General features: G+C 41.7%; 1 protein-coding gene across 37 annotated transcripts in view; it reads right to left on the bottom strand.

Annotated features, from left to right (window-relative positions):
* ANK2 (ankyrin 2) overlaps positions 1 to 27,507 on the bottom strand; it is a 277,436-nt gene that overhangs the window by 7,305 nt on the left and 242,624 nt on the right. For 16 of the 37 annotated variants that reach the window (XM_077176895.1, XM_077176901.1, XM_077176903.1 and 13 more), the window contains 15 exons: positions 26,212 to 26,366; positions 25,252 to 25,463; positions 24,238 to 24,442; positions 23,481 to 23,577; positions 21,042 to 21,270; positions 19,607 to 19,732; positions 18,683 to 18,805; positions 17,861 to 17,890; positions 15,856 to 15,877; positions 6,163 to 6,237; positions 5,642 to 5,773; positions 5,121 to 5,267; positions 3,752 to 4,031; positions 1,770 to 2,049; positions 215 to 307 (listed from right to left, as the gene is read on the bottom strand). In XM_077176895.1, coding sequence (XP_077033010.1) covers positions 215 to 307; positions 1,770 to 2,049; positions 3,752 to 4,031; positions 5,121 to 5,267; positions 5,642 to 5,773; positions 6,163 to 6,237; positions 15,856 to 15,877; positions 17,861 to 17,890; positions 18,683 to 18,805; positions 19,607 to 19,732; positions 21,042 to 21,270; positions 23,481 to 23,577; positions 24,238 to 24,442; positions 25,252 to 25,463; positions 26,212 to 26,366 — 2,206 coding nt within the window. Of the gene's footprint in view, positions 1 to 214; positions 308 to 1,769; positions 2,050 to 3,751; positions 4,032 to 5,120; positions 5,268 to 5,641; positions 5,774 to 6,162; positions 6,238 to 7,617; positions 13,357 to 15,855; positions 15,878 to 17,860; positions 17,891 to 18,682; positions 18,806 to 19,606; positions 19,733 to 21,041; positions 21,271 to 23,480; positions 23,578 to 24,237; positions 24,443 to 25,251; positions 25,464 to 26,211; positions 26,367 to 27,507 lie in introns of all 37 variants that reach the window. The other 21 variants (XM_077176883.1, XM_077176888.1, XM_077176882.1 and 18 more) reach the window with 3 other exon arrangements.

Below are 27,507 nucleotides of genomic sequence, written 5' to 3'. Positions count from 1 at the left end.
TAACAGCCTTGTTGTATATGGGGCTGACAAGCCTTCATCTTCCTCCTACTGAGGCATCTAGGGAGTTTAGAGGGGGGGTTAGCAGTGTTACTGTAATCATAAGGTTTATCCAGTGGAGATGCATTATTTGGGAGCATCCCAGCTTGAGGTGCAACACAAACTCAGGCCTAAGGCAGCACAGGCACATTCAGTGCAGCCATTGAACACTCGGTACCTGAATGATCACCCGGCGCCGAATTACTCTGGTAGTGACCATCTCATCCTCGTCCGAGCTGAGCTCCAGCCCACCTAACTCCTCTGCTAACTCCTAGGGGAAGCATGGAAGCAAGATCTGTATGTGGCACTAGCAGTAGCTATAGCTTCTCTCTTCCTACACCAGCTTTGCAATTCCTACATTTTGCGTATGCTTTGTGGGTTAATTATACAGAAAAATACACAAAAGCTTTTAATCCTCCACAGGGGGAAGTACAGAGTGCAGGGTACAGACAGCAGGACTGAACAGTTTTGACAAGAGGACAGTGTAGCAGTAGCCTCAGAAAGATCAGGAAAAATTAGTAACAAGTGCTGAGCTTGTCTATCCTGCATAAGGAAGAATTAAAAGTTTAAACAAACACTTCGGATGTCAAAGAGAGGCTGGAAAGAATCCGCTGGGAAATAGCTGTAGTATAAAAATATAAAAGGGAAAATAAATAAGGGGAGGCGGTGGCACCAGCTGCTGTTGTTGTTTCACTTCAGTAAAAGAATCAGAAGGAAAAAGCAGTACATTATTTTGAGGACAACTGTCCTCCAGCTGTACTGAGCCCTGCTGTAGATACCCTTTCAATCATCTGATACACTTTAAATTCCACCTTTCCCTGAGATCCCAGAGGCAGAGCTCAGAAACCCTTCATTCTAGAGGTGATACCTTTGGTCACATAGTAGGCAAGAGAGAAGGCCTTGTTTCTAATAAACACAAAGGTGAAACAATTTCTGCTTCAGTACAGCTGTGCCTTCTCTGCTCTAACTTGGCTTATAAAGCTAATTTCCTACCTAAGGATGCCTTCTCCCTTTCTTCCACTTAGAATGGGCAAAGCAAGCTGTTTATTCTTAAATCTTCATCTGCCAGGAAACTTTAATTCTCCACTAAAAGTCATATGGTAGCTCTCTTTCCTTGCCTGTGGATGTCTTCCCCTCTCTGAATGCTGCCATGAAGTCCCTTGTCTCACACAACCCAAGACCTACCCTGCACAGTTTTTGATATCCTCTCCACTCTTCTGTCTCTGTATCTCTTTACTTCCTGTGTGCTACATAAACAACATTGTTCCAGTACATCCTTAGTACTCTGCAATGAGCAGCTGCTGTCTCTTTTCTGTCTCACCGACTTTAGAGACCTTTCACACCATTTCTGATGCTGCTCTGGGCTAGCCTTGCTTTTCTTTATGAGCTTTACTGGTCTTACTTTGTCCACATTACATCTGTTTCAGTTTGCTTCTGCCCCTGTTACTGACACTCTCTCTCTCAGGCACAGATGGAACTGTCACAGACCAAAGAACAAAGAAGGGTAGAGCGGAACCAGAATTACCAGCCTAGACTCTGGGATCTGGGGTTTGCTTCACCTTAAAAAACCTCAGGAGAAAAGCTTTTACCTGAACCTTGAAACCACAGAGGGAAGGAGGAAAAACTCAGTGCCAGATGCAAATTAATTACAAATATTCTTATTTTAAAGAATGAGCGAGTCATAAAAATTGGTTTATTGAATCAATTACATTGAGGCAAAGTTGTTGACTTACCTTTTCCAAAGATTCCTCTTCAAAGCCCCTTCCAGACTTCTCCATCTGCTCCTCAGTGGACTCCACAATCAGGAGACTAGATCTCCTTGGAGAGAGGCTTTCCTGGTGGATCTGGGGGTCCTCAGGCTCTTGGATGATGGGGGAGTCCCCTCTCTGCACTGGGGAGGGAGGCTGAGGGGGGGCTCTCTGAGCCTCTCCCTTGGCCGTGCTTGAGTGCGCAGATTTTCCGCTCACTGCTTTTCCAGCTCCCATGGACTGCTCTGTTCCTGGAGTTGTGGCACTGTGAATTACAGGTCCAAGTGAGTTATTACTGTGCAGTGCTTCCCAATTTCCAGCAATGGAACATTAGGCACTGACTTCATATTGTTATGTTGTCTGTTGTTCGGCAAGGTCTAGAAATAACTGATATTCCTTGACAGGAACTACAGAGCAGTCTGTCTGGGAATGCCACCCATCTTCCTCAGCAAATCTCCAACTGGATATCCAACCCTTCCATGCAAGTCTGCAAAACCTGGTATTTGTAAAGTATTTCAGAGAGCTTTGCTTTCACTTGTGCCCTCACATCTCTACATACTACCATTTAGGTTTTTTTGTGGGAGAGCCTGGATTGCTAGAGAAGGATGTGAGGCACCTACAACACTGAGCACAAGCTGTGCAGCTGCAAAGTGGAAAAAACAACTTTCATGTAGAATTCTGGAGCTTTAGCAAGCAGAAATATAGTAGAGGTTCAGGTTTTCTTTGTAATGGTATTTTTATGGTTGAGCCCTGATTCATGATTAATCGCTGCCCCAAGTTAGTTAAACTTATTATTATATTAGTTACTATGTAACACATTTATAAAGGAAATACATCTAACTCCAGCAAATGTACATTCAATATTGTTGTATATTTCCTCTTGGAGCATGTTCCTTACATGTTCCTATTTAAACCTACCCTGATTTTCCACCTAGTTAAAATTAGACCTGCAGTGTAGTGAAATTCCCCTGTCTTCATTACTCTCGTGTAGTGTTGGCACTATTGTCTCAAAGTATTCTCTGTTCCTCAAAGAAATTCATTTCCTGATGCAAATCCTTAGGGAGCGAGCATTGGTATTTTTGCCTAACACTGCAACAAAAAATTTCCTAGATGGTATTTTCTCCCACAGTCTCTCCCAGCATATCCTGAGCAAAGGAATCCCCCTAAGTCCATTGGTGGACTCAACTGCCCTTTGAGTGCTGGGAGCTGCATCTCCACATCAAAGCTAATCACCTCCAGGAAAATCACTTCTTTGAATAGGGATTCTTGGTATTTTGCTGGCTTATTAATACCTGACTCTACCCTGCAGAGAGGTCTCAGCATGGACACATAATCAGGGAAGCTGTGGAGAAATAAACATGATCTATTTCAAATTCCATTCCAAATGACACCAACCCCACTGACAGCCCCACCTCAGAATTCAAGTTTTTGCTGCACAGGTCCTCTATGTGTACTCAATCATGTGTTATTCCTGTAAGTACTTGTGTCTTGCCTCAGTAACACTTTGTTTCTGCTCCTTTGGCCATCTGAAATGCACTTTTAAAAGTCCAGTTCTTAAGAGGTAGTTATGAGTTTTGTAAGTAATGATTAAATTGAAAAAAATTGCCTCCATTGAAAAAGCCATCCAGAATCTGAAGAAAGATTTGGATTACTTTCATTAATATGTCATCACTTGTCATCCAAGACATGAGGACTGAACATATACATAAAACCCCTTTCACTTCTCTACTAACCTGAATTTCTTTCCTATGTACTAGACACAGTTATTGCTTTGTGCTCACAGTGACAGACTGACTTTCTCCCCTCAGCCTTAAGGCTTCCTCCTCATGGATTAAAAAGTGAAAACCACAATTGGAGGAAAATTCTAGTGTGTTTGTAAGTTTCAAAGGCAACTGTAAAATCCTCTTATTACACAGAGAAAAGAGAACCTGTTCCCTATGGCTTCATCCTGCTCTTTTGGCACTTACAAACATTCCTGTTGTGAAGCAGATGGTTTCCCTGGCACATCTTGGGGTTTCCCTGAGAATTCAGCTTCTACTTGCTCCTTGTGTGCTTGCCTCAGAAGCTCAGCCATGGACACTTCGGCCTCACTCCTGGGAGTACTGTCCTGGAACGGGGAATAACTGACAGACACATCTTCCTCGGAGACCAGAGGGGGGTGCTCAGTTGGCTCGCCATCCTTAGATAGTCTCTGCTGTTCCTGCTTGTGTCTCGAGCTGTACACTTCCTCTTGCAGTGCTGAAAACCCTTGCCAAGACAGAGAGATGAGAAATATCCTTACAAGTCTGACCAGAATGCAGAAGTCCTTCCCGTGCTCCGTGTGCATTGGAAATCCCCAGACACAACACATGACCTGAAGTTCTTGAATACCTTAAGTGGGAGGGCACCTGGCCTCTAGGAGTAGCCCAAGGCATGCCAGATTGCCACTACTATGGTCAGATTTGGACAGTAACAGGCAAAAAAACATTTACCCAGGAATTTACCTCAATTTACCCAGATTTTAGTGACTTTTCCCCCCATATCCATTATTTATCTGCTTCTGGAAAAATTAACTGTACAAAAAAAGATGAAAACGCTTCATAGAGGGCTAGGTGGAAGAAGTAGCTCATTTATGTACCATAGTCACTGGAAACCTAGTGAACTCTGAAGAACAAATTGGGGGGAAATGAAAAAGCTTGTACTGAATTTGAGCTGGACAGAGAGGTTAACATTCTAAAACCACTTGGCTGTGTTATGAGAATGCTAATTGTAACAAACAGCCTTCTAGTCCTACATTCTCTTCAAGACTGGGACTTTTGCAGCTGTCTAATATGCTTCAATATTGAGTTAGGCACCCAAAAGTGTCACGTCTGGAAAAGAGGATTTTATACAAAGTAATTTGGAGGTGTTTCTTCAGTTTGCAACCACCGAATCTAATCGACTGAACTTTCAAACTTAAGAAATGCAATAGCATCCTAACAGAATTACAATATCCTGGATACTCAAATCCAAAGGGATTTTCTGTCAAAGCACAGAGTAGTTTCCATTCTTAATATCTTGGTCAAATTCTAATGCAACCTTCTGAACTTTCATGAAAGCACTTTTATAAGCAAAAACCTAAACCCCAAGGTAAACTGGGCAAACGTTGCTGGCCACAGTGTTTACTTCTGAAGAAAGCTCAGGTCTTCTACCCGGTGAAATGTAACCTTTGTGATGCCGTGCTTGTATCCATCCACACTGTCTGTGCTTTCAAAATGGGATTCCAGTGCTCTGTCATGAGAGCAGACAGATGAGCCTGGACCAACATGTCAGAGCAGAGTGCTGCTTGGAGAGGTACCCTAGGCAGGAGCCACTTACCTTCACTGTGGTCCAAAGCCAAGGACTGCTCCGTGTCCACGTAGGTGCGCGTGCCGTGGCCCTGCACGGGGTCTATGCCGCTGGTCTCCATCAGGTGAACAATGTCCATGCGGTTGATTTTCGTGAGACATTGGGTCAGGTTGGTATCTGTGCCATTGGGAGGACACCGTGCAGCTCAGTTAAGAATCAAGCACACTCCCTCCCTTCTCCATAGGAAGGGCATATACAGGAGACTGACTGGTGTCATATAGAAATTATAGATACATTTAGAAGCAGTGCTATGTAAAATCTAAAAAGAACCAAATGGCTGCCTATAAAAACCAGCACTTTGGGTTTTTTCCTTTTAACAAATTTGTTGAGTTACTGTGTTATACAGACAAGACTAGAAACAACATTGAGTACAATCCATGGTCATCCTTTCTATAGCCTAAATTTTCCCCAAATTTTCTTTGTGATTACAACACACCTGTCACCTCAGCTAGCAGACTGGAGACAGTTACACATAATAACTGGAGACAAACCTGTTGCATGTTTCCCATCCCTTTCAAGCCAGTATTTGAGGAGTGCGTGGCTCTGGTCTTGAAGAGAATTGGGATTTTCAATTCGGATCTGGTGAATTTGCTCCTCTGTGAAGTCCAGTTCTCTTGCTAGCTCTGAAAAAGAAATCCATCTTTGTAAAGAGGTCTGCTAATACTGCTACTACTCCCCTGGTCTAACGTCATTCAAAGAAAAATAAAAGTCTGTGAATTACAGTTTAACCCCAAAACCTGAGAAAACATTTCCATCTCATTCCATGTTACTTTCACTTGTCCCTGCTACCACTTGCTGCCTCAAGCCTATTAAATGCACCATATTAAAGTGACTGTTTAGAGTAAGTTCCTTTGGTATCCATTTAGGACTCTTGGTATCCCAGACAAAATAAGCTTCTGAAATATTTTTCTAAAACATCTTTAGCTAATCAGAAAATCATCCAAAGTAAACATGAGAGGAGTCTGGACCATTCCCCTCCCTTTCTCTCTGGAGCAGAAAGTGTGCACTTTACCTGTCCAGCTGAATCCAAGATGATCCGCAATGTGGGCCAGTCTTTCCTCTGTCCTTTCCTGATCATCCTGTTGATCTAAAGGGCAAAGAGAGCTGGAAGTTGCCTTTTGCAAGTTAAAAACCATTTCTATAGGAGAGAGAGCCCAAGAAGGGAAAGCACTGCTTTTTCCTAGCTGCTGTGCCTAAATGTGGACAGGCTGCGTAACTCAAGTGAAGCTTGTAAATCCCTAGGTTAAAAATGAAGCCAAAAAGCTTGGTTTTTTGAAAAGCATAGGACTATCTAGTTTTTCTCTTTGGAAATCAGATGTTCATGTGAAAACCTAATCTAGGACTGAAGCACCTACTATGCCTATTTTGGCCAGGCATTTTACTCTAAAACATCATTGTAAAGTTCAACTGAAGACTTTGACTAAGTCAAGAGCCATAGTTTTCCATGCCTCCTTAGTAAATGCCAGGGTTGAAGAATTCATCGGGACCAGTGCTTCTGATCATGTTCTTTGTGTTGTAAGGCAATTTTGCTCAAAAAGTCCATACAGCATGTCAGATTATGGTCTGTATTTGAGAGACTGTTAATTTTAGTGTCTTTGACCCTTTGGACGGGGAGTGAGACAAAATACCGACAACGAAGGCAAGGAAAAATCAGATGGTCATTCATCAAACCTCATTTACTTCACTAATGGTGAGAATGACAGCTCCTCCCATCCCCAAAGCTAATTTTAGGATGGTGGAATTTGAGTTTTGATTTTCCCTGAATGCACATGTGAACTGTGACACCTCTGAATCAGGAAATTGCTTAGGGTTCAAGACATGCACGTGTAATTCCGGCTCCTGATTTCCATTACTCACTACTAGCACACAAGTAGGCGAGAGGAAAACCAAGCACCAGAGAATGTGTACTAAAAGAGTTACTGGTGACTCAGAGTTTTCTTCAGACACAGACTGTCAACAAAAAGGAACATAAAAACCTTCATTATTTAAAACTCCTGCAGATCTTATTGTGTACCAACTCAAAAGTCTATTAATTTGCCTGTCTTGCTTTCAATTGATGCCTAAGCATTTCATTATTAGTAGAAGTTAATAGCTAGTAGGGTTAATAGGGCCAGGGAAAGTCAAAAGCCAAAACGTGCATGACCTAAGCAATCAGTTTAATGACAAAACCATACATATTTCTAGAAGTGTTTTTGCTTATTAAGATAACACTTCCCATAAGCATTTATGGTTTGCAATCTTGAGATCGTTTCACAGACAAGAACACAGACACAAGACAAAAAAAACCAAATACAGCTCACAAGGGAAAAAAAAGCACAACTAACCACCAAAAGCTGAAAAGAAAATGCCACACGCATTACACCAGTGCACAAACGCACACACACACACACACCCAAAGAAAACAAAGAACAAAAGAGTTTAATTCATGACATGCGTCGCACAGGGAATCCCAGTCGTTGGCAAATACCTTCAGCACGGTCATGGACATTTTCGTCAGGGATACGTTCAATCTGAGTCTCTACAGACTCATCCCAAATGGGTCTGATGTCAAAGATGTCTTCAGGAACTGACTGCTGAGTCTCACTGGATGGCACATTTTCAATAACTGAAACTTCTAGGGCACTACTGCTTTCATCATCTGAAACTAATTCTTGTTCTCTCTCTGACTGTGTCAGTCTTTCCACTAATTTAGAAGCTTCATCACTAATTTCTTCAAAAAACTCTATGGAGTTTTTGTAAAGATCAAAAAAATTGTCCTTACTCTCTTTTGTGGGACTAAAAGCACTGCGGGAGCCTGTGCCACTTCTGCTTTTAACTGGCAACCGTGAAGAAAATACCTTCGATCTTGCTGTTGTTGCCTCATCTGAGTCTAGCTCAAACTTCATCTCACTCTCCCTCTCCCTGGCCTCTGCCTCTGCCTCAGCATAACTCCTAGCTTTGATGGAACGTTTGGTCTTTGTGTCCACGGGACTAGTGGCATCAGATTCCGATTTACTGCGGCTGTCTGGCTTTGCAGGGACTGCGCTCGTCACGTCGAGCACTTTGGGTGACTCTGGCTTGCGGACGGACGTGTCCGCATGTGAGTGTTGTGGTTCAGCTTTTGGGAAAGCGGATTTCACGGGAATTTTAGACTTTGGTTTTGCTTGGTCATCTTTTCCTTCACACTGCGAACTGTCCAGGAAGTCATCTGGGAAAAGGCTCTCATTTTCTGATTGTTGCGAGGATTGCGATGTGGCAGCAGCTGTTCTTACAGGGATTTTGGATTTGCTTTCACAAGAAGGCACACTCTCCATTAGAGCAGTGGGGATTTCAATCACAGATCTCTGCTCCTCTGGGGAAGAGTCTGGGGACTCCTCACCCTGTTCAGAACTAACCAATCGAGTTACTTTAGAGAAATCTAACTCATCTTCTACCGCACACTGCTCAGGAGAGATGGGGCAAGGCACCTGACTGCTATCAATCGTATCAGTCTCCATTCTGGAGAGGGGCTCAGCTTCAGAGGCAGCAATTTCTTTCTTTGGTGATTTTGAAGAAGCTGAAATACCCATTTTAATTGGAATTCTGGATTTAAGATCTGCTTTTGCAGTGCCTGTGCTGGCACCTTCACCCATCATTTCTTCAGATCTATCACTAGACTCAGGCGATGGGGGTGAATATCTCAATGCATCTTGTTCTTGTATATCTGACTCCTCTGACTCTGACGGTGCAAATGGGTCCACGGACCCCTTCAGCTTTGAAGATTCCACCTCTGCTGCTTCTTTCACTTCTTCACATAAAGAAACTTCTTCCTGAGGCTCCTGCCCCACCTGGAAGAAGTGAAAGCTTTCATCTGGGTAATTTCTTTTGGTCATGTCAATGGCTCCACTTCTAGTCATCTCAAACAACTTGCCTTCCTGAAAAAGAAAAGGATTTTGTTCACTGAGTGGCGTCCCTTCTTCGGTGGGTGTCCTGGCTGGTGTCGTGTCAGGGGTTGTGCCTTGGGATCGCCTGTCTACCATCAACCCAAATATCTTCTGTTCCTCTTCTTTCACCCGAGCTTCAAAAGCTTCATCATCTTCACGTATTTCACTCCACATGTCAGAATCCACATCAGTTCTGGTGATGACAACCTGACCCACCAATTTCTCTGTTTCATCTCTTATATTCTCAAGGGCAGATTCAGATAATTTTGTTGATTCTGAGGTTGGAGATCCTTGTGATATTGTCTGAAATCCATCCTCTGGTTTGGGCTCTATTTCCATGTACACTTCCTCTGAAGAGCAATATTCATTGCCCGTGTCTCTGCTAAGTAGAGCTTCACCAGTCTGATCTTTCTCTTCCGCAATAGAATAGGTTTCCCTAGATAGCAGACTTCTACCAGATCCTACCTCACTTTCAGTGTCAATGAAGAAATGTCCAGAAGACACATTTTCGTAAGGGCTCACTATATACGGAGCACTACTGTCAGCGGCATCTGCTGCATAGCTGTTGAGTTCCCCTGTGTCAGTGGTTAGGGATGAATACTCTGGCAAGGGTTCCTCAGCATGAGCAGCCCTGTGAGATGTCTCACAACCTGTATCTGTTTTTCCCAAATCCCTTGCCGAAGCAGAATGGTCAGTGGTGTCACCTTCAGCCAGTTTGCCATTGCATGGGACAGAGTACTCGGTGGTACCGTGTCCACAAGAAAGACCATCTGCCTCTTCTGACACAGCTTCCATAGAAATGAGATCACTGCGTGGTAACAGGGCTGCGGGTTTGATACCTTTGTCAGTAGCATCACACTGCCCCATTGTTAGTGAAGACTCAGAGTGAACCTCTTCTTGACAACTGCCACCGACAGAGTGACAGGGAGTACACCCAGATCGTGTGACCGGGCCGTCAGGACTGACCATCTCACAGTCACCTGTACCATCACAACATTTGGATTCTGCACTTTCTGCTGACGCACAACCATTGGAAGGACAAGTGCCCATGGAAGGCTTACAGCTGCGCCCAAGGATAAGCTCCTCTTTGTCACCTTTGCCTGGTGCTTTAACCTCACCTATCCCAACAGAGCATGGCTGGGAATCAATGGGTTGGAAACCTGCTTCGTCAGGGCTAGAGCTGGAGTCAATACTAGGTGGTAATGGTGAGGGTGGCTGCACTCGGATCACAGGCTCCATTAAGAGGCCAGAGTCGGCTTCTTTTTTGAGCCGAGTCAATTCTGGCTCACTTTCGGAAGAGGAAGAATTCTTTCTAGATTCAGCAGCAGGTGTCACCACCGTGGGTATGCCTTTTTCTACTACAGTAGTCTGCTCTGATGCTTCAGCCTCCCATGAGGCTTCTGAATTGGCAACGACAGAAGATTCATCTTGTTTACAACTCCTTTTATAATCTCTCTTCTGTTTTGCTTCTTGTTCCAATTCATCAAACATTTTTATTTTGGTCACCATTTTAAACATCTCTTCTTCAGGGGTGAATCTCTTCTTTGGTTCGTTTTCTGAATCATCCTCTGGTTCTTCGTTGACTTCAGGGATGGTGGCTGACTTTGGTATGTCTGCCATTTTAGGTGTGATTTCATAGCTAATTTCTTCTGAACTAGGAGTTTCAGGGGAAACAGGGCTTTTCCCTGAACTCTCCATGAGGGATGTTTGCTCCAGGCTGTCATCATCCGCACTTCCCTCAGGGTCACGAAGAATCCTGGAACGCACTGATGCCAGCTCTGGGCAGGCTTCTGCTTTGCTATGAGCAGACGGAAGAGGACCCTGCCCCAAAATACAAGCCTTCACTGTTGGTTCTACGGGGCTGTTTTCAAGGGAATCACGGCAGGGGGACTCTTTCATAGGACTGGGCTCCAAAGAGTCGGGCGTTTTGTGTGATGAGTTATCTTCTAGCACTGGGCTTGCTTCCAGGGAGTCTTTATGACTTATAGTCAAAGAGTCATCTGCAACTGGGCTAAAGCCTTCACTATCATGGCTAGCAAGTGCAAGTTCCAATTTCTGGGGACTTCTAACTGTAAGACGGCGTTCACAGGCTACATCTTTTTCTTTCTCTAAAGCAGTGTCATGTGTTTCAGAAGACTTAGTGAAATGTGCAGTGGTTCTGGATTCTTTATCCCTGCTAATGTCTTTCACAATGGAAGCTGAGCTACTTTCTTTAAGTTTATTAGCCTCTTCTTCAGAGGCTGGAGGTACATGCTCTTCTGATAAATGGTCAGAATGAGACTCACAAGTCTCAGTAACAGCATCTAGCTGCCTCTTGGTAGTACCTTTTTCATCTTCCTTTGAGGAGACTTCCTTCGTAGAACACGTTTCTGCTGTTGTGTGCACTTGAGCTGCTCCTTTAGCGTCTTCAATTTGCCCATCAGTTTTCTTTGGTGAGAATGAAAGGCTTTCTGGGCTCGTTTCGGGAGTCTCTGCCAGACCCTCATGCTTGTAACTTTCCTCTGAGCTGATCTGAGGAGTTCCATCAAGTAGGCTGCCTGGAGAGTCAGCCACACCTTCATGTTTAAGGCTCTCTGAGCTCCCATCGAGAGCAGCACTTTGCAGAGAAAGAGCAGGAAGGAATCCATCTTTCCCATACTCTGTGGGAAAAGCAGCACCAAAAGGACTGGTCAGTACTTGCTCCAAGTTAACCTCTCCCTCCTCTGTCACTGAGAGATGTCGGAACTGTTGGTATTTGTCATTATCCTCCAGTTCTTCTTTAATGACATCAGAAAAGTCTGTTGAGGTTTTCCTGTCAGGGCTGATCTGGAAGTCAAGATCCCCCTGATCATCAGAAGTCCTGCCCTTCCCAGCTGCCGTTTCTTTGGCACTTTCAGCAATCATTACCGGAGGGAGAGTTTGGGTTGGCTTTTTGCTGCTCTGCTCTTTTACTTGGTCTTTGCCACTAGCTTTTTTGGCAGTTTCGATGGTGGAAACTTGAGTTTTTCCTTTCTTTGATTGTGGCTCTTTCTCTGCTTTTGACACCAAGCTTGGTTTGTCCTTCTGTTTGTCTGTCTTGAGATTTGACACTCGCTTTGTTTCACTCTGCAAAGGAATTGTTTTCTTGCGGGGAGTTTCCTTCTCAGGGGCCTGTTGCTTCTGCTTGACAGATTTGTGTTCAAAGAGTCCGGAAATATTCTTGGATGGGTCTTGCCCTGACTGGAAGGCTTTCATTAGTTCCCGAACAGACATGGTCTCTTCAAGTCTCTCTGTCTTAGAAGAAGGTGAGACGGGCGGCTGGGCTTTTTGTGCTACTGGCTTTTTGACTTGCACTGATTTTTTAGGCGCCTTTTCGGCAGGGCCTTCTTTTGCCTGAACTCTGACAGGCAGTTTTGAGCGTACTTTTTGCTCATCTTCCACTCGTTTCTGAAGAGCTTTCACTTTATCCTTTATTGAGCCAATGGGAGTTTCCTCGATAACAGGGGACACAGCTTTAGGCTCCGGAGTGCCTGTCACCTTTAGGCCAGGCTCCCCAGCCGGTGCCTCGTCTGCAGTGAGCTTAGGCAGTCTCAGTTTCTCTCCGCTGCTGTGTACCTTGCCTTCCTTTGGCTTTGGCTTTTCTCGTAGTTTTGCCCTAAGGGGCTTTTTAACTTCTGAGGCTGCCTTCTGTTGCTCCTGTGAGGTTGCTTTCCCAGTTTTTGGAGATTCTTTTCCTTTTTTTTCAGAATCCCTGCTTACTGCTACAGCTTTGATTTTCTCTTCTACTACCTCCTTTTGTAAGGCCTGTGGCTGTCCCTCATGAAGAGAAACGTCTGGTTTTAAATCCTCTGCAAGGTAATCCACCGCTCCTGTCATGTCTGGCTCCCCTTTTCCTGTTGTCCCTTTGTCTACCCTGACTTCTCCATGGCTCGGCTCTGTGACTTCTGACGGAGCATTTCTCCTGGCCTCTTCAATTTCTTCATCACTGACAATGATCCATTCTTCTTCTAGGGGTTCTTGTCTGGAAAGGGACTTCTGCAAAACATGTTCTTCTCTGGTGTAGGATCCACCTCTCAGAATTTCATTTACTTTTTCTAAGTCCTCTTTCACTCTTTCAACTATTTCAAAAGGTTCTCCTGGCTCTTCGTCAGCAGACTTTTCGAGATCTTTCACCTTAATGGAGCCTGATTTATCAGAAGGGTCACTTGTCAGGATGGCAGTCATTTTGATCAGATCTTGTTTCATCTCAGAAACTTCAGACAACAGGTCTGGACTGGCTAGTACAGGGACTTCATTAACCAGATGGCTTTTCAGGACAGATGTTTCTGTAGATTCTGTCTCGTCATCTTTGATGCGAATGAAAAACATTGAAAGTAAAATGGAAATCAAAAATAGAGATTGGAATATGTAATCAGGACTGAAAATGACAGTCTTTGGCTGTAGTGGTGGGAAGGTCAACAAAATGGGCTGGGAATGGTGGATCCACAAGATCTGAGGGTACAAGAGCAAAGCAAAGCTAACAGGGGGTGGGAAAAAAAACAACTGAAAAGGAAAATGGCAGGAAATAACTTGCTTCACTTTATCTCTAGAGCACAACCACACATACAGTATCAAAGCTGGAACAAACCAAACCAGGACACCACTAAAAAAAACCCAAAACAACAACAACAAAATTTCAAATCAAAACCAGAAGAAACACAGTGAAGTTACACAAAGAGAGGCATCTCAAGATTGTTCAGATGTTACAGATCAATGTTCAAATAAAAAGAAAAACAAGAAAAAAGGGGGAAAGCATTAGAACTGATTCAAAGTCGATTTCCTCTAAGAGAAAGCCAGTGTTAGCAAACTGTCAGAATAACATTGGGTTAACAGTTTTGTTTTTCTTAATGACCAAAATAAAAAGCAAAAAGTAATTCTGCAGTAATCTAAAATAGGATCAAATATGTGGAGATCTGAATCAGCTGCAAACCGGCATTTCATCTAAGGGGATTTCACACCTACACAATGAAACAAACAGGCTTTTGTTTTAAGAGGCATGGTCCTTTCCTTGGAACATCCTCATTGACAACTAATGAACTGACTGAGGAAAGAGAAGACAGAGAAGAAAAGGAGAGAAAAAACTGTGAATCAACTTAGAAGTGATTTCAGAGTTTTAAAAAATGTAATGTATGGCAACCCAAAGTCACAGACAGTCACACTAGACACATACATACAATTCATGTAAGGCAAGTTATTTCCATGCAAAGCAAAGGTGTTGCAAATGCTGCTGGGTATGTAGCTTCGGTTAAAAACAAGAGCTCTAAAAATTATTCATATAAATTAAAGGTACATGAAAATACTGTAAACATACTGTGGTGAAATATTTGTCTAATCTGGCAATCAATATACAGGAAGGTGGCTGCAGATAATTCCCATTATGCCATAGCTGCCTGCTGGTAATATTTCATTTCAGCAAGGACTAGCAGAAAATGGATATTGAACAGAACAAAACACTGGAGAACTGAAGCAAGTTACAAACAGAACACAATACTTAGGAATCACAGATGGACATTTTCCCTTTAAAGGTAGCATGTCACATGGAACTGCACATTTCAGCACCCCAGTGAAAGTCAAAGAACTAATGCAAATAAGGAGACCTTAAGCAAAACATAATTATCTGTCTTTATTTGTAAAAAAGATCCATTTTGCTACGCTGTTCTCCTGAGTGTAACGAATGCTAAATATTTGTGCTGTACATTAATTAGAGACAGATTGCTGCAGGGTATTGTGGTGCTGAAAATGTGGTCTTTTGGTGCTGCTGCTTTACAATGAACGGTCTGGTGCATGTTGAAATGCCAGCCAGTAATTTTGTAAATTTGTAATATGGACTTTCATAAATATCAAATGCATGACTCTTTCACTGGCCAATAATCGAGTTAATCAGCCTGAAGCAATGCAACTCCAGCGGGAAATAAATTGCAAGTGCTATCCAGACAGTGTGTGGCTAGAGCAGGAACACTCCCTGGGGTTCTCTGGGGCCCTGGCAGAGTGGGCAGTGAGGAAGTGGCAGGAGGACAATGCAAGACACCGCACTTTAACTGCAGAGGAGGCAAGATGTTGCATTCCAAACTGGAAACATGGCAGATGTCATGCTTTTCCTGAACAGATCCAATAAATGGCTGCATTTGGAAGCAGCTCTCATTAGAGACACTTCTGTGTGTGCAGAGATTAATTTGATTTGCCTCACCCATAAAGGAGATGTTTGTGAACCCCTCGCCCATGGTCTCTCATGGTCACAGCCTGATTGGGCATGTACAGAGGGTGTTTGTGCTGTGCCAAGCCATCAGGTCAGATTTCCAGCCATATTTCACCACAGTAAAGGGTGGGGCAAGGGAGGGAGGGTTAAACAGGCTGATTCCTTTGGACAGTATCACTTTTTGGCATGGCTGTACTCCTTGAGATTAACAAAATAGATGGGAGTCCTCATTAGGTTTTCATTAAAAGTGATACTGTCATCTGTCTCAAATAAGAGGCAAGAATGTGTATCAACAAATGGAGAAAACAAAAAAAAAAACGGAGGGATGAGCATTCATACAAGCAAAATAGCAATAGCAGGTTCACTAGGGATGTCAAAGGAAAGTAAAGGCTTAGATGAACGGTTTTTAACTGTATTACTTATTAATTTACGTGTTAATTGTATTGAATTGGATAGCTGCTGAGATATTAAATTGGTTTTCATTACGTATTTAAAGTATTGATGTTATTAGCAATAGCAGTTAAAACTTAGCTTTTTCATGCTTATCTTTACTCTTATCATCTCTCATACAAATTGCATTATAACATTCTCAAAGAAAAAAAAATCTTACTTTTTTCTGAAGTCATATCAACCTGGAAGAGGAAAAATCAGGAGATTTAAAACTTCAAATACAATTGCCATACAGAAGCCACAGGTGAAATGCTAGTTGTATAGAGACGCATGGACTTAAATGGAACCAAGAATGCATTTAAAATAACAGTAAAAGCAGTTAAATAACAGTAAAAAGAACAGTAAAAGTTAATTTATTTAGGGTCTCAAATACTAAGAAAATGGTTACTTCACTATAGTTATGGTCAACAGTAGATGCAAAATGTTGCAGTGTATTTTCTTTAAATGCTCTTAGCAATCATAGAGGACCTAAACTTTTGCATTACCAGGTGTGTGGTTACATTGCTCTTAATTTATTTCTTCCTGTCTAAAGCAAAATAGTGAAGGCATTTGGTCCATCTGGAAGGCAACCAGGAAGTTTCATGCATTGTGTTTCCTTGGACACATTCATTCTGAGAGCATGAACTGCATTTCTGCCTCTGTGCTCAGTGATGATGAAATGCAGGTGCACCAATGATGGCAGAACTGCCCAAGGCATGACATGGGGCTGGATGCCACTAATGGCTATTGATACCTTTAAATGGAAGCTGTGATGGCCCTCACAGGCCCCTTTTGTGATTTTTCAGAATTATTTGGGTACACATCAAAAAAAACATACAATTTTACTGTTATTCAAAAGATAACACAGTCCTTGTCAAAAAAGAATTGAACAGAACAATCTCAGGCCATGAAAATTGAAAAAGCAAATTTTTGAGGTAGCTTTGTAATTTCAGTTTATTTCAGTTCTGCTAGCATTTGTCCACACCAGTACATGTTGTTTAAATTTAGCTGTGGAAAAATTTGCTCAGAAGTAGCATTAAAGCTTTAATTTCCTATACAAACTTGTGGTAGGAGTAGGACAACTGTGAAGAATGCCAATCAGCTGTGCAGTACTGCTGGTACAAGATACTGGCACATGGTAAAACCCCCAAGGTTTTAGTGAGTGCTGAAAAGGTTTACACAGTTCAAACTATTCTTTATAAAGATAAATACAATATGCTGTCTTAGTCAAGATGTTAGAAACCCTTGCCTTTCCATGAGCTGACAGTGAACAGAAGGAAATCCCTGGCCATATGTGCATGTTCATACATGCCTGACAATCCTTTAGGCTCACATAATTACATCTCACAGCCAGCAGTGTGTGTAACAGATCTGTAATAGCCTGAATTCCTCTGATGCACACATTGTCCTACATTGCCTACCTTGCATCCCTAACATGTCCTAGCTTCCCTCACTTTCAGTTCTTCCAGATCAGTCCAGATTTATGTCAGCATACTAATTAATATTATTAACATATAAATTAATGAAGTCAACAAAAATAGTTTAAAAAGCTTATAGCCATCAATGAGCTTGTCTTTTTGTGCTTTAGTTTCCTATAAAAAATAGAAGTCATATTTACCATAGGAATGGTAAATATTTTTATAATGATAATAGAGAACTGCAAGCCATGCCACAGAGCTGCTGGATCTGTTGTGCAGTGCATGGGAAAGATGTCCATCATCTTTGGGGAGCTGGCTAATCTCACAGTGTGCCCAACAGCTGAACACCATCAAAATGTGAGGGCGCTTTTCTAACGTTCCTCATCAGTGCAGGAGTCAGAGCTTAAGGAACATCTCTAAGTGCCAGACCGGGCTGGGAGCTCAGGGGGGAGCTGATACAATTTAGTTAGTGCTAAAGATGAACATTCTAAACCTTTACTTGTTACTTCTGGGTTAACACTGATTCTGTACTGGATGTCCATCACCCAGCTCAGCAAAGTGTAATATCCATCTACTGGATGTTATAAATGGAGAAGACTGGCCATTTTAACATAGGCAAAATTCAACTCTGCCCATTCCCAAAGTGAGTCTGTGCAAGGCCCTCTGCTGTGTCTGTAGCACTGAGCTAAGGATCAGTTCTGAGTTGTGCCTGTTAGTTGTGTTTGAGCAATGTGTGTGGGCAACAACATGCTGATTTAGCAACATTACCTCTTCTGGTTCTGGATCTGAATCTGATTCCTTTTGGTCCCAAAGCGCCATGCAAAAAGAGAAGGGGGAAATAGAGCAGGCAAAAGGCAAATTTTTTTTAGAAGAGAATAGGAAAAAGTAACTTCCCACAACATTTAACAGAAAAGAGGAAAATGCAGTACATTTCTGCAGTTGATTTCTTATGACAAAAAGCAGCAAAACTGAACTGTCAATTTAAACACAAAAGGCTATAGAACCAGGCAAAATACAAACTGAAAAGTTAGATGTCTAGATGTCTTCTTTGTACCAAAACTTTAAATGTATACATGCTTTTTTACCCATAAATTGGCATATATAAACACTTAAAATATTCAACAACTATTACCATTTCAAGTCACAAAAATGTTGAGATGCTTTGCTTAAAAATTATACTAAAATGCTATAATAAAGATTTACTATATTCTAAAAATACTGAGAAGAAAATTATCATCATTTTGGGCAAATACATCTCTAAAAGGCATGCAGCTTCTAATCCAACCAGGAAAGGAAAAAACCCCTTGTGTTTTCAGAGAATAAACATAAACTGACACTTTCTAAGGAAACAAGTGTTTACTCTCTGAGGGCACTCCCACTCATCTCTTCTGAGACCTCAGGAAATACTTGACTATGTCTCCCAACACTGGCATTAGGAGTACCAAACTCAAGACACCAAAAGCCCTTGCATGGAATTTTTTCCTTTTTCAAGCCCCTGCCCACAAAGCTTTAACCCTGTTTTGCCCTCCTCCTCATTTCTTGTTTGCATGATAATGCTGATGCCTGCAGCTGGGTATAATTTCACAGTACCTTTGTGTAAATGGGTAAAGTGATGTTTAAATTACATATGGCTTGATGAACGAGGCCTCTGGTAGATTTTGGCTCCTTCATGAATGATAATCGTCCGCAGGGCTCTTGAGTGCTATCTCGGACCTGGCAGAGGAAAAATAAACACATTTAACCTGCTGCTCTGCTGTGTGACCTGCTTGTGTCTCCCAAAAACTGTTCAGCAGGAGGGACCAGATGGGGAGAAAAAGTTCACTTAGGCAAAAATAATGTGTTTTCACTTTTTCCCCCCGTTGTTTGTAAATGTACATATGGATGTGTTTGTGTATTCAATATATATTGAATGTTGTTGGTGGAAAATTCAACGGGGGGGAATCTGCAAAGCCAAAGGAAGGCAGTGGCACAGATAAAGGTGTAAATTAAAATAAGCTTACAAAATATTGCTGGTAAGGAGGGAGAAAGTTTAACATTTGTCTAGCAGCACACAGCAAATAAAACACAGTGACAGAGTGGGTTGATTTTCTCCACTTACTGGAAGTTTCCATCCATAAATAATTTCTCTAAAAGTGTTATTTATATAACAGTAATAGTTTCCTTCTTTGTAGTGGGAATTCCTGGGTAGAAGGAAAAGTCTGTGGAAGAGGTTTCCAGTGCTTTCTAATCTCTCTCTCAGAAGAGGTGGTGATGGTGGCTCAGTGACAGCAGCCCTTCTGACCACAGTGGGTTAATAGATTACTTAATTTCAGAGGAATGAAGGGTTTTCACTTTGGCTTTTATTTTACAAATTTTCCTACTCATAAAAAAAGTTTTTTTAAGTGGAATAGTACTGGGATAAAATTAGGTTCCAGTTGGGAATTTATATAAATTAATAGTTTGGCTTTCCTTTGTTCACAAAAAATATGGTGAAGTGATAACTTGAAATATCCAAAAAGGAGCCAGCAACATTACCTTAACAAACAGAGGAAGTCTATTTTCTTTGAAGGCAAAGAAACTGAATATATGGTGCTGCCCACTCTTTGTGAGTGGCACTAGATTGCCAAAGCAGTCAACATAGATGGGTTTTCCTTCTAACACCTGTTGGAAAGGAAAAAAAGCAAACAGTTAACTAATCCTTGGGAGGTGATTGGGATTGCTTCTTAAGGATAGCTCTACAACAGTACAAATCAGTTTGTGGAATTATTAGGACTTGTCAGCGTTTACAAGATTTGTTATGTACAGTGACCTAAAATGTGTGGAAACATATCAGATTATTAAATTCCAAAGAGACCAGATTGCTAATTTAGTAACAATAGTGCAGTACTTTAAATGACAACAGTATATTACTCAGTGTCATAAATCCAGGGAAACTTTTAAATCTAGATTTTAATTTTGATTTTTGATTGACTCCAATTTTAGCATACTTTGCTAACCTGACCTCATCACCACAGTCAAATAAATATTCTCTTCAGCTGTCAGAACACAGAGTGTGTGCCTACTGAGTCCATTTATTACAGCTGGATCTGTAGAGGCCTAAGAGCTTTTGAAAGGCAGGCCTCAGGTAAATATCTCTCTGAAATCTCTCTATAATGGCACTGCTTGTATCTTCAGATTGCTGTTGTTATGGCCCCTCCGCATGGTTGAATATCAGATCAGCAGTTTGGGAAATATTCCATTCAAACTGCAAATACATTTGTGGCTTATCCTTACTTCCCAGAAATTCAGCCTTGTCATTCAGTTTGAAAAGCTCATATTTTATCTTGCTGATCTGCACAAGAGATAGCTGTCAGAGCTTCAGGAACAGTGAGGACAATTCTTTTAAAGGTGGGATTCTCATGGAAAAGAGACAGAACTAAGCAGAATGTGCCACGTAAGTTAAAGCACCTTCAATTTGTCATCCCTTCTAAGGAAGCTGACAGAGTCAGAAAAACTGCATTTAGCAGGCAGTTTGCTGAATTCCACATAGGAAAGTTTTTGCCTGCTCAGCAACAGATTTAATGTAATTTTATTTTCATAAAGCAGAATACTAATCAAACCTGCTACTTGAACTTCTTGGTATGTGTGCTGACAAACAGTGACCCCTGTCAGCTGCCTTTCTGGTTAGTGATGTGCATTGATGGGGTTGCTGGAAGTCAGGATTTAGCCATCATTTTTGGCTCCAACCCTCTCCCTTTAGCCCTGTGGGCTGAGTTTGTCTGTTGCCCTCTGGGAATAGGGTTTCCTCACTACTTTTTCCTTACACCTGACAAAAGTCCAAGTTTCCATTTTATCATGGCTGTTGATACTGCATTGTGACAGTACTTGTTGACAGATTATTTTTTAGTCCTTGTGGCAGATAGAAGGTGGAAAATACTAGTTTAAAAGCAGACAGTAGAAAATGGAGAAAACTTAAAGTCTTGCACAGTACCTCTACATCCCTGCTTCTGGCAACTTCAGCAAAGTTTTCTTGTTGTTCTAGAGTTTTATCCACCTTGTCATCTGTCATGCAGAAACATCTTAACCGTGCTTCAATGGGATCATGAGATTTGGCAAACACCACAAATTTGGCCATGTAGGGGACACAGATAATTTCTCTGTATACTTGGGAAGCAAAAGTAACAGATTCTTGTGTCTGACGACAGTCTATCAACCAAAATCTGTAAAAGAAAATGAAAAGTTGCGCCATCAGCAGAGAAGGTTTTAAGAAAGGAAACTGTGTTTTCCCATCCTGGCAGCACTAGCTGGTAACCAGAGCAATGGGAGATAAGTCAGAGGAGTAAAAAAAGAATTGTCACTTTTGGTTTTTGTCTCCCACCCAACTTAAAGGAAATGGCTGTCAATTCCTTACATACAACAGCAAAACCTGGGGTCTTTAGGTGAACATAAATGACTTTGTCCACTGTGCAAAGCTGCATGCAGAATCAGAAACTATTTCTATGTGAATTTAGTCACCAAGCATTTTCCAAGGAGTAACACGTCCTGCCTTCTTTCCCAGCTACCACTTGAGTTTCTCTGGAGCTGATGCCATTTCTATTCAATAAAATCCACTGTGTGGGTGGAAAGCTCAAGTTTCCCAGCTGGTGGATGAAGGCGGAAGTCAGGAGGGGTCAGAGACAGCTCAAAAGCTGCTCTGATCTGTAGGGATGTTATTCCTCACGGTGGATTACATGGCATTAGAAGTCCAAAGCACACCTTTGGAGTGTGGCTGCTCTGCACTTACTTATCTGCAGCTGAATAGCAGCAAATTCCATGCTGTGCTCATCTTAAGAATGCTTAACAAACACAGTGCCCAAAACCCCAGGCTGCTGACATTTGCAAGAGGGAAAGCATGTGTGCTACAGAAAGGCTCTGCATACTGATCCTTTCCTTTTCCTGCGTGGGAGAATTATGCTGTGCTGGGCTACAACTGGAGAGGCCACATCCTCTGAGAAACCACCAGATGCCTCAGTGATTTGCTGTCAAACACCAGGGGCTAAAAAGCCTCAACAGATATTAAGTCTTTTAAAAGCTGCAGCTCAGGAAATGGAAAACAAATACTGTGCCTCCAAGTCTTCAGTGTAATTCACATGGCAAGTATATCTCTTTCCCAAGCTCATCTTGGACAGAATTAGTTTTATGAATGGTAAAATTGTTGTCCATCATTAATGCTTAACTAGAACATGAAAGAATTACTGTGAATAGCAAAGAATCAGACATTAGATGAAAAACCCCCTTTTTAAAATGTACCAGCATTTCAAATCATGTTTGGGGCAAAGTAGATACTTGAACATTCATTTGGATTAAAAAGAAGAGGCAGAACCCATTAAAATCTCTACATGGAACCCTGCCTGTATCACAGAACATGAACAATAGTGATCAATTTTCCTGTCATCATCAGGATTAAGAAAGATCTACTAGAAATATGAATTGTAAGACTATAAAGTGTCACCCTCATTCTGGATATCACATGTAGTCCCCTGATGTTGGGGACTTGACAGTTTTAGGGATTTGGACCTCTCAAACTCTGTGTCTTGTTTCCACAGTTGGTTTTTAAATCAGCCTTTGATTCCTGCCTTTGCACAGACCTCTGCAGCAGCAGCACTGAGCAGAATACCCTGTAAGATCCCCCTCTTGTGGCCACTGCTGCTACAGTGAAAAGCTCAGTTACACCCAACAGAAACGTGCATCAGCAAACAGCAGGGGGAAAACAGCCCGTTCTGAACTGAGAAAGGATAAAAAAAGTAATACCGTATTTCACCTAATGTTAATCTGGAGGTTGGACTGCATTTTAACACTGAATACACTATTTCGATAAATAACAAACCTAATTAACAGCAATAACTGCCCCAGATAATGAATGTTTGCACTGAATTTCATGGGCAAGTTATTCATGATTTTTTTAACTGTTTGGTGGAGTACACAGCCTAGATGAAATATTTTCCAGGTCACAGATTGCATCTCCTATTACAGAGGAGGAGATTTTTGGGCATTTCTGTGATATGCATCATGAACACAAACTAAAATACATACCTACATTCATTTATATTACTCTTTTTTTTAAATGAAAAACTGTTTTCAGTAAGAGAGCAGTTAAATCTCATGACAAGAACAGATGTATGGAAGAGAGGCTTCTAGACCCCAGTTTGGTACACCTAGAGTCCCTTTCTGCCTGACCTCTCAGTTTTGGATATTCCAGAAGTATTATCTCTTACAAGATGTATGTGTGAGGTACCCAAATAAGGGATTTCTTTTACATGGAAATTTGAATAATAATCAATCTCTCTGTTCGTTCTTCTCTAAACTAAAATCATTTAACAGAAATATTTGCAGAACAAAGGCATGTATTTGAGAGTATTCCTCTAAAAGTCCTGTTTGGTTGTGTAGGTACCTGGCAGACACATTTGTCGTGAAGGAAACACATTCATTAACAAAGGTCAGTGGTGTTGTCCCAGTGATGTCTTCCCATTGGGCAGGAGTAGTTCCTCCTGAAAATATAGAGGTTTAAAAATAAAATCAAAACCAAGCAAGTCTGCAACTTTTTTGCTTCTAAGAAATTCTTTACAGTTTTTAATTGCTGTGAAAAAGGTAATAATCCCAGATATACTTTCTCCTTGGGTCTACAGTCTTCCACTAATGCTAGTAGGACTGGATAGGCTTACCCTGAAAATACCAAGTATCCAAATGATTTTTAAGTGCTGAGCCCTGTAGCACAGGATTAAATTAATTAATTAAATTAAACACTTGCAGCTCATTTCTGTCTCTTAAGGGAGACTGAAGGAGATGCTAATCACTTGGGAACCAAGTCAAGTGTTTAACTCCAGAATTTTCCTCCAAAGTAAACTGCAACAGTAAGCCTGCACTACTCTTACTTTGCCAGGCAGAGGTATGTTGTTTCTCAAGAAGCAAACTGTAAGGAAAATGCGAAAAAATCACCAAACCCCAAGTCTGTGATTATATTACACATGTTTTGTTAGTGCAAACAACAACTGTTATTTCTGGTATAAAGGAATTGTTTGGGAAGTAGCGTATTTTCACAGCTTCTTGCCCCATCCAGCTTCCCCTGTGTGTAATCAGTTCAGCCTTTGCAGCCCCAGGGCCTGACAGTTTCAGGAAGATCAAGGAGAGCTCCAGGACTGGCATCCCACCTGTTATGCTGCACAGTAACCTCAGCGTGGGCGTGTCGCCTCCGTAGCCATTCATGAGCCCCTCGCTGGAGGCCTTGGGCACGGGAATTGTCATCGTGATGGGCTTGTGGAACTTCCTTCTCCTGGGCTCCAGCGTGACTATGGGACTGAAGGTAGCCTTGTTGCCCAAAATCTTCTTGGTAAGTTCAGTGTGCATAGGTTGTGCCTTTCCAAAGCAACAGGAAATAACAGAGCAGTTACTTGAAAGCAGTTTAATGATGTGTAGAGAACTGGGTCTGTATATTGCCCACAAACCCCTTATCTTTTCAAATTGCACGATTTCCTATAAAAATCTGCAGACAGAAGAACTGACTGCCAGTGAGAAGGGGAGACCTCACTTTTTAAATTTTCCCATGCCTGCCTCTTCTTCCTATCTCCTTTCTTGTTGCTTATCAGATTTTTACAGCATTAATTTAAATTCACTTAACCACTAGCAAATGATAACCTGGTTACTCTGGCTGTTTTATGGTGCTAATCAGCTAGTCCCAGGATTTAAACAACCACAGTTTCCTGGAAGAGGTAAATCATGGATGCATGCAGCAGCAGAACAGGATGGAGATAAAGACTTCCCTCTCTGTGGGAAGTGAGTTGTTATACTGGTTCATTCACACTGAAAATCTATATATTTAATAATAGTTTAGCATGTTTAATTGTTGCAGCACTTTGTACTTCTCTGATGCCTTTCATATGAAGTATTTAGGAAATTCTATGACCTGACACTAATATCAGCATAATCACCAAAATTTCTTCCCAAAGTTATATAGACAGTTAATAGACAAGACTCTGAACTAAGTGGAAAACCCAAAGCTTTACCACTTGCTTTGATTTTGCATGGATTTTTTTTCTTTTATTACTTTTACTGTAAGTGTTGTAGATAACACACAACACAACAAGGTGGATATGCTGGTTGTCCATTCAAAAAAGGTGATTTGTCACCAAAAATAAAACCAAAACTCTGTGCATGCTTCAGTGTACCTGGAGGCCAACGCGAATTCGCTTGGTGAGTGCCCCTTCTGGGAAGACAGCCTGCACCTGTGGGACCACGGTGCTGCTGAGCACACCTCCCTCGGGCCCGATGAGGTTGCTGTCCTGCTTGATCCGGGACACAACTGCAAAGTACTGGGGGAAATCCCGCGTGATGATGCGGCAGATCCGCTTCTTCTCAAGCTCCTCTGGAGTGTCAAGCACTGAGGGCAGAAGAGCAGAATTTCACAAAAACAGTACAGCCACCTTCAAAATGCACTCAAGCTTTTCACAGTTTTGGGCAACTTAGGCAAAGTATTTTGTCTAGAAATAATGGGAAAAGGAAACACACCCCTGTGTTCAGCTAAACCAGAGCAATCAAGAAAGAACAGACAGACAGATGAAGGCAGCAAACAGAAGACACTGGCAACACCTCCAAAATCATCAGCCAAACAAGCAAAGGGATTGGTTCCAGCCCCTTCTCTCTCACCTATGTCCTGAAGTAGCATGAACGAAACAAAACTTCAAAACACTATCAAAATATAAGTTCAGTTTTAATGCTGTGAGTTGTCTTGTTTACTTTGGAATTTGTGAAGTTTTTTTGCAAAAAAAACCCCAAAACAAATTAACAACAACTTTTGCAGCTCCTAGACATTGCAAGGCCATTCTGTTCTCTCAAAAAAGCAAGAGTACCCATGACTGACATTTCCTCCCACACATGGAGCTGCTCCGAAAGGATCAGTACGATAATTGCCTTGTTTTGGAAAGTTGTTTGCTGTGGAAGCTTTTTGTTTAACACTATGAGAAGGAACAGGAGAAAACACAAGTCTGGAGTCTATTGTCAGCTTCATGAAGGGAGACATCCTGCCCCACTGCTTCAACAAGGGAAGTGAGCACCATGGTAAAAGCTGCTACACCCAGGGTACAGAAGGAACACAGGAGCAGGGTAAGGAACCAGGTGCCACTGGATACCTTCATCCATCCCATTCAGGATTTCGTTCAGTTCATCCTCGGTGTATTCACAGAAATGCTCCTTCCAGCTGTCCCCGTTCTCGCTGCGCAGGATCACCAGCTCTCTCTCCTTGCCACGCAGGGCAGCAAAATGGGGAATCTCCACAATCACGGGCCTGGCACAGCAACACAGCGCATTAAATGCACACGGGAGAGAGGAAAAACAGGATTAACAGCAACTCTATTCAGTCTGCTACAAAGTGACCTGGAATTCTACCTATTTAGCTGGAATACTTTGGCAAAATCCTAAACTAGTAGGTCACTAACACAGACTAGATTGTTACAGGGACCCAATAAGTGCTGAAGGACAGATGAGAAAGTGCATTCACCTCTTTCCACAGTGTGAATGAGATTTGGTAAGAAAATAGTGCTTATCTGGAAATTTGGTGATTGTTTTTGCAAATCCATCAAAAACTCATGCTCATTTTATTTGTCACTACTGTCTGGGTTAACCTGTGCAACTTCATTTCAAAGAGAATCTACTGTAATGCATAGGAATAGTGGGACAAATTCTGATCTCACTTATACTAGTGCAAATCAGAATAATTTCATTGCAATTCAGAGACAATTGTGTCCTGTGACAATTTCACTTTGTAATTCTATATATTCCAATGAATTTATTCCTGATTCACACCCTGGGAGAGATACAGGAAGTCTGAGGAGATTGATTGGGTTACTATTGCAGTATAAGAGATAAGAATTTGCCTTGTTGCCTTACAAGTCAACATCTGCACCAGCATATGCACTCACATATATATATATATATACACACACATATATACAACACATATGTGTACATATAATATATCTGTATTGAGATATACATATACATACATACTCTTAGAAATAAGAGAGAATATATAAAGATATTTGTAGATACACTTCTCTAATTAAACAACTCACACAGGTTACCAGGTATGCAGTAAATGTCATGTGTTCTATCACACTGGTGGTATCCAACATAAAATTTATTGATTGATCAGTCCTTGATATAAAAAAAAAAGAGTTTAAAATTTACAGTAGATTCTTTTTTTTTTTTGTGGTCCCAATCCAGGTTGCTTTGCTACAGACATCAAGCACAGAACTAGGAAGATTTCATGCCAAAACAAAAATGAAGGCCACAGTACTTGAAGAAAAAGATACAAACATACCACCAAAACAAAACCACAAACCACAAAGGTTGGAAAATGGTCCACTAAGGGTTAAGTGTACAAAATCTCAAATGATAGAAAGGGACAATATCATGGGCATAATGAC

This window comes from Agelaius phoeniceus, chromosome 4 (genome assembly GCF_051311805.1).
Source record: "Agelaius phoeniceus isolate bAgePho1 chromosome 4, bAgePho1.hap1, whole genome shotgun sequence".
Lineage (NCBI taxonomy): Eukaryota > Metazoa > Chordata > Aves > Passeriformes > Icteridae > Agelaius > Agelaius phoeniceus.
Note: the sequence above shows the minus strand (reverse complement) of the source record. Positions and strands in the feature narration are given on the sequence as shown.